The 15,295-nt window shown below is 30.9% G+C and overlaps 1 protein-coding gene across 1 annotated transcript; it reads right to left on the bottom strand.

The window, feature by feature from the left end:
• Positions 1–4,674: 4,674 nt before the first annotated feature.
• Positions 4,675–6,008, bottom strand: LOC120084992 (probable LRR receptor-like serine/threonine-protein kinase At1g53420). The gene is given in 5 exon segments (XM_039040807.1): positions 4,675–5,019; positions 5,228–5,378; positions 5,620–5,642; positions 5,644–5,858; positions 5,960–6,008. Coding segments are annotated over 5 exon segments (768 nt in total). The 5' UTR covers positions 5,994–6,008.
• Positions 6,009–15,295: the final 9,287 nt, after the last annotated feature.

The raw sequence follows: 15,295 nt of genomic DNA, 5'->3' as shown, positions 1-15,295 counted from the left end.
TGGCCTCACCAATGCTTCAACAACTTTTTGTACCTTAATGAACCAAGTGTTTCATGAATACCTCGACAAATTCGTCGTAGTGTATCTTGATGACATTGTGGTCTATAGTGCCTCGCTGGGAGACCATCGACATCACCTTCAACTAGTCTTCGAAAAACTGAGGAAAAATCAGTTGTATGTAAAAAGGGAAAAGTGCTCCTTTTCCCAAGAGCGCATAAATTCCTCGGACACGTGATTGAGTGTGGTCGGATTGGTATGGAAGAGGGCAAGGTGGCACAAATCAGAGAATGAAGGTACCCATCATCCGTGACCGAACTACGGTCCTTCCTCAGACTAGGCAACTATTATAGGCAGTTCGTAGACGGATTCTAAAGAAGATCAGGGCCATTAACCGAACTACTGAAGAAATAGCCAACGGAGCTGGACTTCTGAATGTCAAGTCACCTTTGAGGGCTTGAAGAAAGTGATGATTGAGGGGCCGGTCCTCGAAATTGCCGACATGACCAAGCCATTTGAAGTCGAGACTGATGCTTCTGACTTCGCGTTGGGCGGTGTCCTCCTCCAAGACGGACACCCCATCATGTATGAGAGTAGGAAACTAAATGATGCCGAACGGAGGTATGCTGCCTCCGAAAAAGAGATGTTAGCAGTAGTTCACTGCTTGAGGGTCTGGAGACAGTATCTCTTGGGGGGCCAAGTTCGTGGTCAAGACCGACAACAACTCCATTTGCCAATAGTACGAGAAACTGTCAAAACTCACTTGACAAACGACACAGCGGTGCATGCCATCATACAGTTGGCCAAAAAGGGGAAGACACGCCAGTTTTGGGTGGAAGACGATCTACTATACATAGAGGACAATCGCCTCTACATCCCCAGATCCGGGGAATTACGAAGGTCGTTGATGAAGGAATGTCACGACACACCGTAGGCAGGACATAATGGTTGGCAGAGGACTTATGCCCTCCTGAAACAAGGCTACTACTGGCCAAGCCTTCGAGAGGCAGAGGACTTATGCCCTCCTAAAACAAGGCTACTACTGGCCAAGCCTTCGAGATGATGTCATGAAATTTACCAAGACTTGCCTTGTCTGCCAACAAGACAAGGTCGAAAGGGCGAACTTAGCGGGTCTGCTGGAACCCCTACCTGTGCCTTCTAGACCATGGGAGAGCGTGTCTCTCGACTTCATCACCCATTTACCCAAGGTGGAAGAGTTCGAATCGATCCTTGTTATCATCGACCAGTTCTCAAAATATGCCACTTTCATCCCAACGCCAAAGATGTGCACAGCCATGATGACTGCCCAGCTATTTTTCAAACACATCGTAAAATTATAGGACGTCCCTGTGAGCATTGTTAGTGATCGGAACGGAAGATTCACTGGGACATTTTGGACAGAATTGTTCAAAATATTGGGGTCAACACTGAATATCTCCTCTAGCTATCATCCCCAAACTGACGGCCAGACGGAACGCTTTAACAGTATGCTCGAGGAATACCTGCGTCACTTTATTGACGCTAGGCAGAAGAACTGGGTCCAGTTGTTAGATGTGGCTCAGTTCAGCTTCAATAGCCAGCAGAGTTCTGCGACCGGAAAAACGCCCTTCGAAGTGGTGTGCGGTAGACAGCCACACTTGGTGGACCACCCTTATGTAGGCAAAAGTCCTCAGGCACATAACTTCACTAAATAGTGGAGTAAAACCTCTGAGATAGCTCACGCATACCTGGAAAGAGCGTCAAGAAGGATAAAGAAGTGGGCTGATAAGAAGCGGAGGGCCCTCAAGTTTCAAGCTGGGGACAATGTCCTAATCAAGCTATGATCGGAACAGTTTCGTTTCTGAGGCCAGAGAGACCAACAGCTAGTAAGGAAATATGAAGGTCCAATGGAGGTAATTAAGAAGGTCGAGAGAACCTCATATAAGGTTCAGTTACCCTCATGGATGAAGATTCATCCGTTCATCCATGTGAGTATCATGAAGCCCTATCATCTCGATCTCGAGGATGAACAACGAAATATGCTAAGGCGTCCACCGGTCACGTTGAAGAGTTCTGCTGAGAAAAAAGTTGCACGAATCCTGAATAAACGTACGCGCCGTATTGGAAGATCCAGACGAGAACTGACAGAGTTCTTAGTGAAATGGAAGGATCTCCCTGACGAAGAGATCAGTTGGGAGCGGGCCGAAGATTTGAAGAATGCAGCTCCAGCCATCGCAGATTTTGAACAAGGTTGGTTGACGGGGACGTCAACCAATTAAGTGGGGGAGAATGTCACGGTCATGCTTGTCCAAGGCCTGTTGCCCATGGTCGCATGTCTGATCCAACCCCCTTCTAGCATACTTTCATATCATGTATTGTATTAGCTTAGTTAGCTTACTTTCTTTACATTTTCATTGTAAGTGACCACTCGCCCTTTTGCATATGCAAAGGTGCCAGTTGGCTTTTTGTTCAGAATGCACTATATGGGGATAAGACTAATCATCACTTCCCCATACCCGAAGTAGTACTCTATAAAGCTGTTGTTGTTGCTTATTGCTTTCTAGCCTACTACAATCTTTCTTTCTTTATTCACACTCACAAAAACTACTTACGAAAACCTTTTCTCCAAACCTGTTTTCTAAAATCATTTTCCCTAAAACGGGGGTGGAGGTTACGAGAGGCACTCGGTGTACCACTGGCAGTCCGTATTCGAATTGGCTGACTTGTTCGTGAGCGGGAACAAGTGTTGCACAATCTCTAAGAGAAGCTCCCGAAAGAGCGATTGTGACACCAAGCAAACACCCTTCACACACTTGGTTTGGCTTGTGAATGCGTGGTAAACCTCGCACCATCTTTTTCTTCGACAAATCTTCTAGACTTCCAGAATTGAGGTGCCCGAACCATAGATGTCATAGCCAAGAGAGATCTTCATAACACGTCTTCAAGCATTTTGGAACATCATTACATATATTCAAAGGAAACATTCAGTTTTTGGTCATAGAGACTTTAGCAATAAGTCTCTCATGATTATCCCTCAAATACAAACAATTGTTTTTCATTTGAACTTCAAAACCTTTCTCTAACAATTGTCCTACACTCAATATATTAATTTTTACATTGGGAATGTAATAAACATTTGTGATATATTGATTTTCTCCATTTTTTAACCGAATGAGAATTCTACCTATTCCTTTGATGGCGGCCAAAAATTTATCTCCAAAGGCAATATTACCTTTCTCCATCTCGTTCAACTCCACAAACATCTCGCATTTTCCACACATGTGATTTAAGGCTCCTGTGTCAGATATCACATACTATCTTGACTCTCTTCTTCTCCCCTTGAAACCATAAATAAGATTCCATTCTCCTCTGCATAATTGGATTGCCCTTGATGGGCTTTTGATGTGCTAGCAATTGATCGGTCCTGATGCTTTCAATCAATCGACTCTGTTTGAGATGAGTAACACTCATTCGCATAATGTCCATATTTGTTACAATTATAACATTTTACCTGAGATTTATCTCTCCCGAACCTTCCACCACGTCTTCCACGACCTCGACCTCCTCTTCCTCTTATGGATTCAGACGAGTTTTGAGAAATATCGGTGTTGGCTTCACCTCTTCCACCATGGCCTCAACCACCACGACTTCTTCCACGTCCATGACTATTCTCCTCCTTGATTTTGAATTGGAGAAGTTGTTCAACGGTCTCTATTTGCTCCATCCTCCTTTTCTTTTTCTCCTCATAGGCTTGTAACGAGCCTATAAATTGTTCAATTGTCATGTTCTCAAGATCCTGTGTCTCCTCAATCGTTGTGGCGATAATCTCGAACTTTTTATTTAGACTTCGTAGAACCTTCTCCATGACACGAACATCGGTGATTTCTTCACCATTTCGTCTCAATTGGTTGACGACAGCCATTACTTTTGTGTGATATTCCGCTATCACCTCCATCTCCTTCATTTGTAAAGATTCAAACTCACAAGATTTGCAACCGTACCTTTTTCACACAATCGGCTCCTCTATGAGTTGATTGGAGCTTGTCCCATACCGCCTTTGACGTCTCCGCATTGGCGATGGTCTCAAATATCTTCGTCCACCGATTGATACAAGATATAAAGGGCCTTCTTGTCCTTCTTTCTTGTCTCCTTTAACGCATCTCTTTGTGCTTGATCGGCTCTAGCTTCTGCCTCTTGGAAACTGTTCTCCACGAACTCCTGCATGTCTTGTGCTCCTAGTAACCCTGTTATCTTGATGCTCCAATTGTCATAGTTAAGCTTGGTAAGTATTGGTAGTTGAAGTGAACCTATCCTACCGTTGGCCATTTTTCTCTCAATATTTTCTACTAGCTCTAATACCACTACGTTAGAAAAAAAAAAATGGAGGACAAATATGAAAAATGAGAGATATATTTTCCATTCAACTAAGCATGCCTTTATATAGGCTTACAAACATAACCATAGGAATGCCAATGATTTAAAGCAATAAATGTCATCAAATGCTCATAACTCACATAACTCCTATAACTCAAAAATCACTATTGGTTACAAAAAACTAAAAGTCACAAAACCCAAAAGTCACACTAAATGCCATAAATAAAGTTTAATAATGACAAACTTTTCAACAATGATCACAACATATCGTTCCAGAGAAGTTGAGTTGCTGTTGCAGATGTAATTTGAGAGTCTAGTTTTTACTCATTGATGTTGAAGAATAATTGGTACTTGAGATGTCAACTTCTGTCTGGTTCTGATTGTTAGTTTGTTCCAAACTTTCTGATTGTTAGTTTGTTCCAAACTTTGCTCCAAAATTGCACCCATCTTTGCTCTTGACTCATTTGGATGTGAAACCAATTCCTTGACAACAATCTTGCCTTCCAACATCCCCATTACTACAGACATCTTAGGCCTTTCTGCTGGAACCACATTGGTGCAATGCAGAGCAATATTGATCATGTTCATGGCCTCTCTCTGGTTGAAATTAGGCCCTAACCTTGGATCAACTAGCTCCATTAAACTCTCTTTTTCTTTTAGTTCAAGTGCCTGAAACCATAGTAATTAGCATATATCAACAACATATCAGAATTGCACAGCTTCAATAAGGTAATTTCCATGCCTATTTATTAACCAAAGTAGTAACATTACAAGAATACCAGTAATAAGTTGAATTTCCTTGCAAATGACATTACCAGATAAAATGCAATAAAAACAAAGAAAGCTACAATTCCCATAAGAATGAAATTCAAGTTACCCAATCAAGTAGATAAAAGCAATCATCCTTTGATCGATAAGTAGTATTGCTCCTTCCACTAAATATTTCCAAGGCCACAATGCCAAAACTGTAAACGTCTGCTTTATCAGTTAAGTAACCTCGCATTGCATACTCTGGCGCAATATAACCACTGCAAAATCGAGATATTTGGCATTAATAATGTGAGAATGCATTTACCGGAGAACTCAAATTTAATAACTTTTTAACACTATACATTGTTGCTAGGTAAGAACGTAGATGCTATTAGTTTGATAGCATTATCGAAGTCTGATTGGAGTTGGGTAGGCACAGACTGTAAACGATTCAAAACCTAGTTGGATCAATTATGGAAAAGAAGGAAAGAAAAGAATAGTTTATTCAAAAAGACTCGCAAAGTTCCAGCAATTCGAGTGCTTTATGTGGATATTTCCTTCTTCGTCAAGCTTGGCAAGACCAAAGTCCGAAATCTTGGGGTTGAGATTTTTATCTAACAATACATTATTCGCTTTGATATCTCTGTGAACAATCTTCAATCTTGATTCCTCATGAAGATAAGCCAAACCTTTGGCTATACTAATACAAATTTTCTGTCTTGTTGGCCAATCTAGTTTCAATTGGCTTTCTTCAGGTCCTTCAATTCATAAAATGTTAATTAATATGGTCAATACATCCCATGTATGGGAACTCACAAAATATGTTCATAATTTTGAAGCACACAATAAAAAAACTTACCAAACACTGCTTGAGCAAGATTATTATTATCCATGTATTCATATACTAACAAAAGTTGGTTTTCTTCGGTACAACATCCATAAAGCTTAACTAGATGCGGGTGATGCAAAGCAGATATCAGGCCTATCTCATTCACAAATTCTTGGGTTCCTTGCTTTGACTTGGAGGAAAGTTGTTTCACTGCAATTATGGTGCAATTATGACTCGGAAGAAACTTACATGTTGTTTCCTTTCTCTAGCATCCAATCAGGCACTGAACCATTTAGCAAGTTTCCGGTTAAAAATCTAAACAAGTAAATATTAGAACAAGTTAGTATGATGTTACACATTTATACTATTCACATAAGTTTCCAGTATGACCTATGAGATGATAATATGAATTTTATTCATATTGAGTTGTGTCCCACGATATTATAATTTAAGTTTCTTTATAAAGTTCCGTACATGTTCTCTACTCCTGCAAGATACTCAAAGTCGGGAGGAATCTGCCCACTTATTTTGTTAAAGCTGAGATCTCTGCAAAATATTTGAATCAAAAGGTAATGTAACTAATTGAATGGTAGCATGCAACCAAAAACAGTGTGTATGCTACCATTAGAATTTGATAGTCAATACAAATTTCATTATAAAAATATAAAAGTTTCTAGGCAACACAACACTTTATCAACTGTATGCATTACATACTGACAGAAAAAACTTAAACCTGATTAATATAAAACAGCTTAACTTATTACAACTGTATGATATTGGTCAAATTCTGAATAGATGGAAATGGTGAGGAATCCCCGTTCAAGTCACTGATTCTTCTGCATGTGTATGAAAAGAAAAACAGCTTAACTTTCTTTCTTCCCTTTCTTCTTTTTATTTCATGAAATCAAAGTGAATACGAACAGGTCGGTTAATTTGGTCAAAAGGCCAATTTGAGAAGGAAGAGGGCCACTCAATCCACTTGCTTGAGCCTCTCTGTCGCAATAAATATATACTTGTGTTACACATAACGGCTTATTATAATGGTGAAATTTAAACAAGTGAGAAAGTAGAGAAGCTCTCACATTGTTGTAACATTTATCCAGTTGGTAATAAAACTTGGTATTTGTCCTTCAAAGTTATTGTCACTAATTCGACTACATCGTTCCAATAGAAACAAAAAAGAAAGAAGAAATATAACATTGTTGTCAAAGTCATTGTCACTAATTCACATTGTTTTGGACTTTCTCGATGAAATCTCTAGCAGTTTACACTTAGATTCTATCAATTTTGATAAATATATTATATAATTTTTTTAAATTTTATACCAAATCTTATATAATTTTTCACATCTTTCAGCCCAAATATCAAAATTTGCCAAAAATTAATTAAATTTTGGGAGATATAAAGAATTTCGGTATATCTAGAACAAAAAATTAACACCCAGATTCAATATATTTGGACTTTTCGTGATGCATAAAAGAAAAAAAAAATAAAAAGATTTATGTCTAATTCAAATTAAATGAAAAACATAAAGAATACTATAGTATCTAAAAGAGGCTACGTGGGAGAAACTTTTAATTTTCCAATTTCCCCTATGGTTGATTATCTTAGATAATTAGACATTTAGATCATTAATAAATATTGTTTCCTAATTTTGAGCATTAAGATAAAATTAAAAAATAAAATAAAATAAAATTTTAATATTATTTTTGTTGAGAAATCTCACATAAAATTAAAAAAAAAATAAAAAATTATCTATAATTTAAATTAAAAGACAAAAATTAGAAAAAAAAAAATCATATTTTATCGCATCAAAAGAGAGACAATATTTTAAACAATTTTTTGTTAAGAATCACGCATGATAAATAAATAAATAAATAAATGATCTATCTAAATTTTTTTTGTAAAATCAAATTAAGATTTCAAATCTAAATTTTATCTATAAATAAAGTTAAATGTTTAGTTTCGATCATGTATTCACTCTTCATTGTTTTTTGTTTTAAATTTGTTAACCCGCTCTCCCTAATCTTGTATGGATTAAGCCTTTATTTTTAATTTATTTGAATATTATTGCCACATTTTTGTGTTTGTTTTATTCTTTGACATTGTATATTTTTTTCAGCTCCTAGGCATCACCTACAATTTTTTCTACTCTAGGTATCTCTTCTTTTTTTCAACTTTTTTTTTTCTTTTTTACTTTTTCAGGAGTAGAAATAGCTAAGTATCACTATCTTTTTCAATTTTTTATTTTTCTTATCAAACCTGATTTTTTTTTTTAACTTTTTATGTGAGATTGAGATTTAGATTTGAATTAACTTTTATATAATATAATATATATATATATATATATAAAAGGAATAGTTTTTTTTTTTAAAGGAACCTAAATAATAGTTATAAATATATTAGAAATGGATTTTTATTTCTTATAGAAGTGATAAGTTTTTATTTTAAAGTTTTCTCATTATTAATGTAAATATTATTTGTTTTTTTATTTTCTTACTAACAAAGATTTAAACTAAGAGATCAAAAATTCAATTAAAAAACTTCACAAAAACACACTAAAAAATAGTGTAATTCAAATTATTTTAGTATTATGAATTTTTAAAGATATATAATGTAAAGAAAAAAATGATTATCAAGTATAAGATTCTTATTTTAATTTATACATATACATTTCATTTTCAACGTTATCAAACCTCTAATATCGAGTTTGATAATATAAGCACTATGTTAGTTGAGCTATGCTCATTTAGGCTTTTTATTGTCTTTTATATTGTAACTATAATTTAGTTATATAATATAAAATACATAATATACATCAAAATTTATTAAAAAAATTACCAAAATTTGCATTATCAAATACAAATAGTTTTGATGCAAAATTAACCACAATAATAAATTTGACGTGCAATATTATCTCTTCCTCGAATCATTTGTCTTAAATGATGTCGACTCATATCCAACTCAACTATATTATTCTATAAATAATGTGATAGAAAATATTAGAGATATGTATCGAAAATTAAAAGCCAAAATAAGCATAACTCAAAATGGCCTAAAACTTTACGTGTACTATAGACCTAATATATAAGTTTGATTATTTTCTATGTGAAAAAATAATAACAATAAATTCAGAACTAAAACTAATTAAGAACAAGAGATCGGAACTAAGTCTTCTTTTTAAAAAGTGAAAAATATATAAAAAAAAATGAAAATATTATTAAACAGGCCCATTATTTTTTTCAACGGCCTTTACATAAAATTTAGGGCAAACTATAAGAATGGTTTTTTAAAAACAAAATATATATATATATATATTGGTCCTACTTGAAAGATGAGAAAGAGCATACATATCGGTATCATTTAGATATGTGTAATTGCAACTAATCACATACAGATCACTGCATGAATCTACACTAATATTCAAATCTCTCTTTCCCAACGTCTCTGCAATATACTTTAAACCTTCCACTGAATAAACTCATGTTAGTTTGAGTAATTCTTATTCTTTAAAGAAAAATTACTCAGTAACATAATAAAAGTATGTCATTTTACTAAAAGAAAAATACAGTAAGAAAAACATTACGTACAATATGCCATTTTAATTAAGTTTACTTAATTTTAATAAAGACACATTGATTGATAAGACCATTTAATAACTATTTTATTTTTTATCTTTTTGTATCCTCACAATTTATGGGTAAGTTTTTCACATTTTTTTTTAAAAAAAAACATGTATAAATTATAAGTCAAACTTCAAAAATAAAACCAAATTTATATAAAAAAAAAAAAAAAAAAATCAAAGTAGGTAATAAAGCAGGAAAATTTTAGATAAGAGTTGGTGTTTAATTTTAAGATTAATTCTAAAAAAATTAAGACAAAATATTTATTAAAAGGGGCCTAATTTTTTTAATCAAGATTATGAGCACTACTTCCCTATATAGGTTTCATTATTTTGTCATCTATTTTTATAGATGTATTCAAAATCCAAGCAAAGTTTTGAAAATTAAAAGACTAGGGTCCGTTTGGCAACCATTTGATTTTTTATTTTTGTTTTTGAAAATTTTAACATATTTCATCTATATTTCTTTCAATAATTTGCATTTTTCTTTAAGTACAATGATTGAATGCTTAGTCAAATTCTAAAAACGAAAACAACTTTTTAAAAGTTGCTTTTTTTAGTTCTCAAAAATTGACTTGGTTTTTTAAATCATTGGTGAAAAGTAAATAAGAAATGAAAGAAGTTTGGAGGTAGAAGTAGTGTCTATAGGCTTAATTTTCAAAAACAAAAACAAAAAACAAAATAGTTACCAAACGAGACCTAGTTTTCAAAAAAAAAAATAAAAAAAAGATTTTGGCTATAATTAAAAACTCAAGATAATGTTTTGAAGTGATTTTGAAATTATGTAAACAAGTTATTTTTGTTTCATTTAAAACCAATTTTAATTGCACGAACATGTCTTTGAATCATTCAAAATAAATTTTGTTTGACTATAAATTGCATCTAAAAGTATGTAGTAAAAAATGAAGTGCTTGTTTGGATTGACTTGATAAAAAGTATTTTTCAAAAAACTCTTTTTTATTTAAACATTTTTTATAAAAACTAATTAAAATACACTTAAAAAGTTATTTTGAGTTGTTGCCAAAAAGTTCAATTCCTTCTAAAATGATTTATTTTTAATTAAACATTTGAAAATATAGTTCAAACACATGTGAAATTGACTTGAATGAAAGAAAACGGTCAATAAACATGTTTAGATAGGAATGATTTTGAACATGAAAAAAATTGACTTTAACCATTCAAAAATTACTCTTGTGCTCTCATGGTTTCTTAAGAAAAATGAGGACCATTTTGTAAATAAATTACAATAAAACATGAAAAATTTTCACAGATAGAAACAATGTCAAACTATTTACAAAAATAACAAAAAAATATTGATAAACATTGATAGACTTCTATCAACATCTATCAGTGATAGAACGATAAAACATGGGAAATTTTCACAGATAGAAACAATGTCAAATTATTTACAAAAAAAAAAAAAAAAAAAAAAAAAACACTGATAGACAACTGATAAACTTTCTATTAGTGTCTATCAGTGATAGAAACTGATAGAAGTCTATCATTAATAAAAACTAATAGAAATCTATCATTGATAAAGGCTAATAGAAATTAATAGAAGAAAAAGTTTAAACAAATATAAATACGCTTACCCTCATCAAGGGGCAACATGGGAGATCCAAAGCAAAGCTTAGAACCAAAGAAACAACAAGGGAAGCAACAACGATTTTGTTTGATTTTGTTTCTTCTACCTTTGTTTCAACATATGGAATACTATATAATTCAACTTTAATTTAGTTATTATTTATCCCATAATTTTTTTAAAAAAATTTAATCTTAATCTATATGGAACATTTTTATCCCTTCATATGCTTTAGCATATTTGGAGTTTCATAAATTCCCATACTTGTATTCAAAGAAAAAAAAGCAAAAGAAGAAGAATAAGTAGTAAGAGCTACAAATGAAAAAAAAAAAAAATGAAGATTTAAAGATCATACTAATGATAATAATATAATAATAATACTTGATCAAGGCTTTGAGTTTTTCTAAAGAAAAATTCCTGTGGTAGCTCCTGAGAATGTGGTGGGAGAAATATTATATTATTCCTTCCAATACAAGTGTGTAGGACTCTCTTTGAAGGCACATACTCATCTTTCATCCATTGAAAGGAATTTGCACTAAGATCAATACAAAATTGTGACATTTTCTTTATTTTTTTGAAAGTGTAGTCTAAAAAATGTGTAATGAGGGAGAAACTAGAACTTGATCAGTTGATCTTATTCTATTCGTTATTACAATAGAAGAATTTGAATTTTGTGAGTGAAGTGAATGAAGGGTTGTTTCTTATTTCTTTACCTACAATAATTAAAGGACTATTTTTAAAGGGTTTTACCCAAGGAAAAACAAAACTCTTTTAAGGGGATATTTGTTTTTTGAAAATGTAAATAATCCAAATCTGTAGAAGTCTGGAATTACACATATTTGACATCCTTAGATAACCATGTTTGTTTTGTAAAAATATTTTAAAGATATATGGGAATAGTTGGATAACTGTGTTTGTTTTGTTGGATTGCTACATGATAATATCTTAAATTTAGATAATATTCCAAGAATCTTCTTACAACTATTCATGAATTTATAATTTTAACATAATTTGAACTTATATAACATATTTGTTTTCGTTAATTTGAAATTTCTTTTAATTAATATAGTTTTACTATTTTATTTGTTATTTTTCTCACCAAAATAATATATATTAATTTATGATTTCTTAAAAAATAGATATTAAATTAAATTTGAAATTGAATACCTTCTTTAAAAAATAAAAAAATTATAAAATAACCAAAAAGAGTAAAATACATCATTCATATAATTTATTTTAATTATAAAATGAAAATAAAGACGAGTGATGTATATATGTATATATGAGTAAAAAGATGATGCCCTCAACAAGAGAATACTAAAGATTCATAGAGAACAACATCAAAAACTCTTAGGGTCATTTGTTTTTTGGGGAATGTAAATGACTGAAATCTTAGATGTCGAGATTATAGATATACAAAATTACAAATGTCTGCATCTTTCGATTATCATGTTTGTTTTGTAGGAATATTTTTGTAGATATTTGGAGAATATTTTGATGATTGTGTTTGCTTCGTAGGATTACTATCAGGAATGTCTTAAATTTATATAATTTTTCAATAATGCCCTTATGACTATTTATTAATTTATAATTATTTTAAAATTTTATAACAATGTTTTTATCAATTTGAATTTCTTTTTAAATTAATATAATTTATATTATTTTTATATGTTATTTTTCTCAACAAATAATATATCATAATTTAAGATCAAGTATTAATTTGAATTTGAATATCTTGCTAAAAATAATAAGAATTATGATATGACAAAAGAATGATATATATGGTTGACAGTATTTATGTTAATTAATAATACAAATAAAGATTTATGTATATACACACACATATATATGTGTGTAAAAAAAAAAAAAAGAAAAAAATGTGGACAAAAATGTAAAATGAGGATACTTTCAACTCAGGAATTTGAAAAATTCATGTTTCAAAAAGGTATCCAAAACTTACACAATTTGAATTTAAATTATAATTTTAATATAATTTGAACTTATATAATATATTTGTTTCCATTAATGTTTTTTAAACTAATATAGTTTTACTATTTTATTTGTTATTTTTCTTACCAAAATAATATATATTAATTTATGATTTTTTAAAAAAATATATATTAATTTAAATTTGAAATAATACCTTCTTTAAAAAGATAGAAATAACTACAATATAACGGAAAAGAATAAAATACATAGTTCATAGTATTTATTTTAATTATAAAATGAAAATAAAGAAGAGTGATGTATGTATGTATGTATGTGTGTATATATATATCTGTAAGTAAAATATATAAGTAAAAAGAAGATGATGCCCTCAACGCGAGAATCCTGAAAATTCATGTTTTAGAACGACATCCAAAACTCTTGGGTCATTTGTTTTTTTGGGAATGTAGATGACCGAAATCTTAGATGCCCAAATTATAGATATATGAAATTATAGATGTCAGCATCTTTCAATTACCATGTTTGTTTTATTGGAATATTTTTGTAGATATTTGGGGAATATTTTTACTATTGTATTTGCTTCGTAGGATTACTACTCGGGAATGTCTTAAATTTACATAATTTTCCAAGAATTCTCTTATGACTATTTATTAATTTATAATTATTTTGAACTTCTATAACATATTTATTTTTATCAATTTGAATTTCTTTTTAAATTAACATAATATATATTATTTTTATATGTCATTTTTCTCAACAAATAATATATCATAATTTAAGATCAAGTATTAATTTGAATTTGAATATCTTGCTTAAAAAATAATAAGAATTATGATATGACAAAAAATTGATATATATGGTTGATAGTATTTATGTTAATTAATAATATAAATGAAGATTAATATATATATAAATGTAAAATTGGGATGCTTTCAACTCAAGAATCTGGAAAATACATGTTTTAGGAGGGCATCCAAAAACTCTCGAGATGTCTTTCGTAAGGGCGTCCTAGGATGTCCGAGAATCTCAAAATGTCGGGACATCTTACAATATTACAAAATAAATACAGTAATCCAAATATCTATTCCATGAACGTTTGTGAAGGATAAGTGCACTAAGATGAAGATGAGGCTGGTAACCAAAGTAGATGAATCTTTCCTTTTTCTCTTTTTTAAAGTGTGAGTTGTCTTTCTTTAAAAAAAAAAAAATAATAATAATAATAAGGAAAAGAAGTGAGGGAGGGTAACTGGATGATAGAGAGAGATTTATTTATTTATTTATTTTGAAGAAATGAGAGATATTTTGTTGTAATTAATTTAAATATAATATTTGGGGCTAAGGTGGTGTTTAAACATGCTCTTAGTTTAGGCGAAATTAATTTTAAATGAAATCTATCACCTATTCCCATCTCAGTTTATAAAATTTTAAATTAGCTTATCTTTAGATTGAGTTTGATCATCTGATTTTTCAACACTTTTTCTTAAAAAGTAACATAAAATAAAATGAAACTATTTATTTGTGATGTTGTTTTGGTGATAATTGGTTTGACTTTTCAAGCGTTTAATTTTCAAATAATTTATTTAAGAAAAAAAAATTGAAGTGTTTGACAACTACTCAAAATAGCTTTTGAAACACTATATTTTAAACAATTTTTTTATCAAAAGAGTTCAAATAATAATGACTTTTATAAAACTTTTTTCTCAATCAATTCAAACGAGTCTTTTGCCTTTATTCACATCAATATAAGATGGTAGACATTTCTCAAATGGGAAAAAAAGCATAAAGTGGTATATATGAAAAAGTTCTAGTCCACTTAGTATCATACTCTAGGTTCACACTCTAATTTTTCATTCATAAAGATTATGGAACTCTATATTAAAGTCAGAGAGGTCCAATATTATTTTAAAAACAAAGCATACTGACGTGAAACACAAAAAGAGGAAAGTATGTATAGATACTATAAATTTTAGTATATACATCTTTTACACGTGTCTCTCTTAGGTAAACGTCATGTTGTCTTCTTTGATGTGGTCTGATATTGTTCTCTAATTGTGAAAATTTTTAAAAATACTTTAAATGTTTCAAGGAGAATGTACTAGATAATGCTTATTTTAGTTATATTTTAGTCCCTAAACTTTAAGGTTTGTGTTTAAATAATCCATGAACTTTCAAAAATATCTTATAGGTTTCTAAATTTTTAATTTTATGTCAATTA

The sequence above is a fragment of the Benincasa hispida genome, chromosome 9, assembly GCF_009727055.1.
Source record: "Benincasa hispida cultivar B227 chromosome 9, ASM972705v1, whole genome shotgun sequence".
Lineage (NCBI taxonomy): Eukaryota > Viridiplantae > Streptophyta > Magnoliopsida > Cucurbitales > Cucurbitaceae > Benincasa > Benincasa hispida.
The sequence above is the reverse complement of the archived record's forward strand: the minus strand, read 5'-3'. Positions and strand labels throughout refer to the sequence as shown.